At 34.9% G+C, this 3,080-nt stretch overlaps 1 protein-coding gene across 1 annotated transcript; it reads right to left on the minus strand.

Moving 5' to 3' along the window:
• LOC107647061 lies at positions 613 to 2,853 on the minus strand. The gene is made up of 4 exons (XM_016351187.1): positions 2,464 to 2,853; positions 1,849 to 1,870; positions 1,616 to 1,758; positions 613 to 1,485 (listed from the first exon to the last, which is right to left on the minus strand). The coding sequence occupies exons 1-4, from the start codon at positions 2,851 to 2,853 to the stop codon at positions 613 to 615; spliced, it is 1,428 nt and encodes a 475-aa protein (XP_016206673.1).

The following is a 3,080-nucleotide window of genomic DNA, read 5'->3' on the forward strand; positions in this document are numbered from 1 at the left end:
AAAGTGAGTAATAATTATTTTATATTTTTTAAGGTAAAATAATTATACACTGATACAGAATTTAAAATAAAATTAAAATATTTACATTAGAATACTATTTTTTTCAAAGACTTCTCTATAAACAACATTGATGATTGAATTTGCAGATATTCCTACGTGATTCATAAGTAAAACTTTTAAACCTCTCTTACTCTTAACTCTTGAAAGTGCCACATATAATTGGTCATGTGTAAAAACTGGTTTGGGCAAGCACAATCCAACATGAGATAAAGTTTGTCCCTGAGACTTGTTAATTGTCATAGCAAACGATACTATTATAGGAAACCGTCTTCATTGGAATCTAACTGGGACGGTTTTATTTGTTGGTACCATATTCATTCTTGGAATTAAAGCAATATGACCAACATTGTTACCCGTTAAGACTTCACATTCTATGACATGATTTCTAAACTTCCTAACTTATAGCCTTGTACCATTACAAAGACCACTGAATTGGTCAATATTTCTCAGTAACATCATCGGAACACCAATCTTTAGTATTAATTTATGTGGAGGCAAACCAGAGTAATTTATGCTATTCAGTAATTCAGGACCATAGAGATCTAGTTGACTCTACTCTATATTTCCTTCATCCATACAAATGGAATCCGAACTAAGATATAATTTTTTCCCTCCAGGAATGATAGCCATCAGATGGTTGTTGACCTCTTCAACGATGTCTATTGTGGGAGCCAGTATAGTTCTTGCTTTGAAAAAATCCTTTGAGGACATGTTTTCCAAAATATTTGGATAAAAAAAATGAACCAACTCATCAAATGCTTGGTCTGAAGAAGGAATAACAATATCTACTGGAAGACATATCTCATATTCACCATCCATATTGTCACCTATTAGACCATCACCAACTTTCAATAACCACTCACCAAATTGCTCTGTCTCATCTTGATCTGAAGCAGTCTTCTCTACAGAGAGTCTTATGTTTTTTGTTAGTTTGAGCACCTGACAAAACTTCCAAAGGTAAGACAAATTCACGGTTGAATGAACGATATCTTGTCTCGATCCTCGTGGAATGACAGGAAGAATTTGTCTAAAGTCTCCACCTAGTACAACCACTTTTCCTCCAAAGGACAAATCTTTGCTATATGTTGGAGAACACCTCAGGATATCACCCAAGCATTTATCAGGCACTTCATAGCAGTACCTACTAACCATTGAAGTTTCATCCCAAATTATAAGTTTGGCTTTCAACAGCAACATTGCTTGAGGGGAACCAGGTTTGATGTTACATACAGAATCCTCAGTTATGTTCAGCGGTATTTTGAACCCTGAGTGTGCCGTTCTTCTATTGGGAAGAAGTAAAGATGCAATACCACTCGAAACAATGTTTAACACTATATCACCCCTTGAGCGAATCTCAGCAGACATAAGGTTCCAGAGAAATATTTTTCCAGTACCCCCATGACCATACACAAAGAAAAAACTCCCCTTCATCACAATACACAGCTGTAACAATTTTATCGAATGCATATCTCCGCTCAATTGTTGCGATGGCTAACATGTCTGAGGCATTTTTCTTTAAATCATCCCTGTTAAAGTTTAGCTCTTCCCTAATAACCCTTTTGGTTAACAAAGAACTATCAACTTCAGTTGCTAAAGGCATTGGAGGATAGTCTTTCAAGGTTTTACCATAGGAATGTAAGATCTTGTCTATATCCATTAAGCACAACTGCTTAATCTCATCATCTGACATTGTTAATTCTGCATATTATACGATACTGTAAAAATTCAATCAAACTAAAAATGATCAATAAGGAAGAACTTTTATCATTGTAATTAATAAAAACCCACCCCTCATGTTCATCACAGCTCTCTGTCGATACAAAATATCATCTGAGAGTTCATACCAACATCTATCCCAGACATGTTCTGGTCTTGAGATATTGTTGGATATTAATAGAATGACAAATAACCTCGTAACATATGATCCTGAGGCCTATGAGCTTGCTTTCTTAATTGCATCAATGAATTCTTTGTCATCTTGCAAGAGTCCAAGGGCGAAGTATGCATCTCTATACATAGCATAAATTGTTCCTCTTACTGTTCTTATATCTCGAAAACTCATACATCCTCTTTGAGTATTCAAGAGAAGTCGTTAGTAATATTCTTCAATATTTGTTGCAAAAAATTTGGTTAAAATCCCACTTTTAAGTTGTTAAATGGATTAAGCTACGCTATTTTAATTATTATGTAGCTACACATCCGCATAAGAATAATTTTCCTAAAAAATATAGAAAAATAAAAAAATTGTATAATCTACAGATTATAACTGTTGAAAGTTATTTGAACATTTATTTTCTAGTGTAGATAAATCGAATAAAATGGACGTGGGATATAGGCTGTTAAGATTTTAAATTTAAGTTATTAAATAAGTAAGATCAAAATTGAATATAAACTCGTCATTACCTGTAGGTACATGAGTCTTCCAATTGCGAAGCCTTTCTTTCGAGGAAACCACTTTGAAGAATCGTCCTTCCAAACAAACTTGGTTGGAAACTCGGCATAAGTCAGACTTCGAGCATAGGGATATGACATGTTCGCCGCCATCCATCCCAAAAACATGGACTTATGAGATATTGCTCTTTCGACGATATCATTCACATTAGAAGTTTCACCATAAACTACATGTTGCTCATCCACCAAATGAAATGGAAGTCTAATCACAAATGGTTCTTTCTCTTGAATTTCGTATCTAAATAGACGCCAGACTGCCTCACATGCCGAAATGTACCTACAATCGTAGTAATTCCTAATTTCCCTCAACAACTTGTGTGGCTTCTGACGGATCACCAGCATTGTATAGAGTAGTTGTTACGTGGTCATTACCCTTGTGTACATACTTAAACAGATACTTAATAGAACTTGTTTGGCATGTGTATTCCACATTTATGTGGCACCCGAACTTGAGCAACAATTCTGGATTATACGGAACAATGAACTTATTGTCTAGTACACATTCCTTTTCTTTACTGTTCGACCGTTATCAGTACGCCTATATTTGGAAAATCCGGTCTCATCAATGA

The sequence above is a fragment of the Arachis ipaensis genome, chromosome B06, assembly GCF_000816755.2.
Source record: "Arachis ipaensis cultivar K30076 chromosome B06, Araip1.1, whole genome shotgun sequence".
Taxonomy (NCBI): domain Eukaryota; kingdom Viridiplantae; phylum Streptophyta; class Magnoliopsida; order Fabales; family Fabaceae; genus Arachis; species Arachis ipaensis.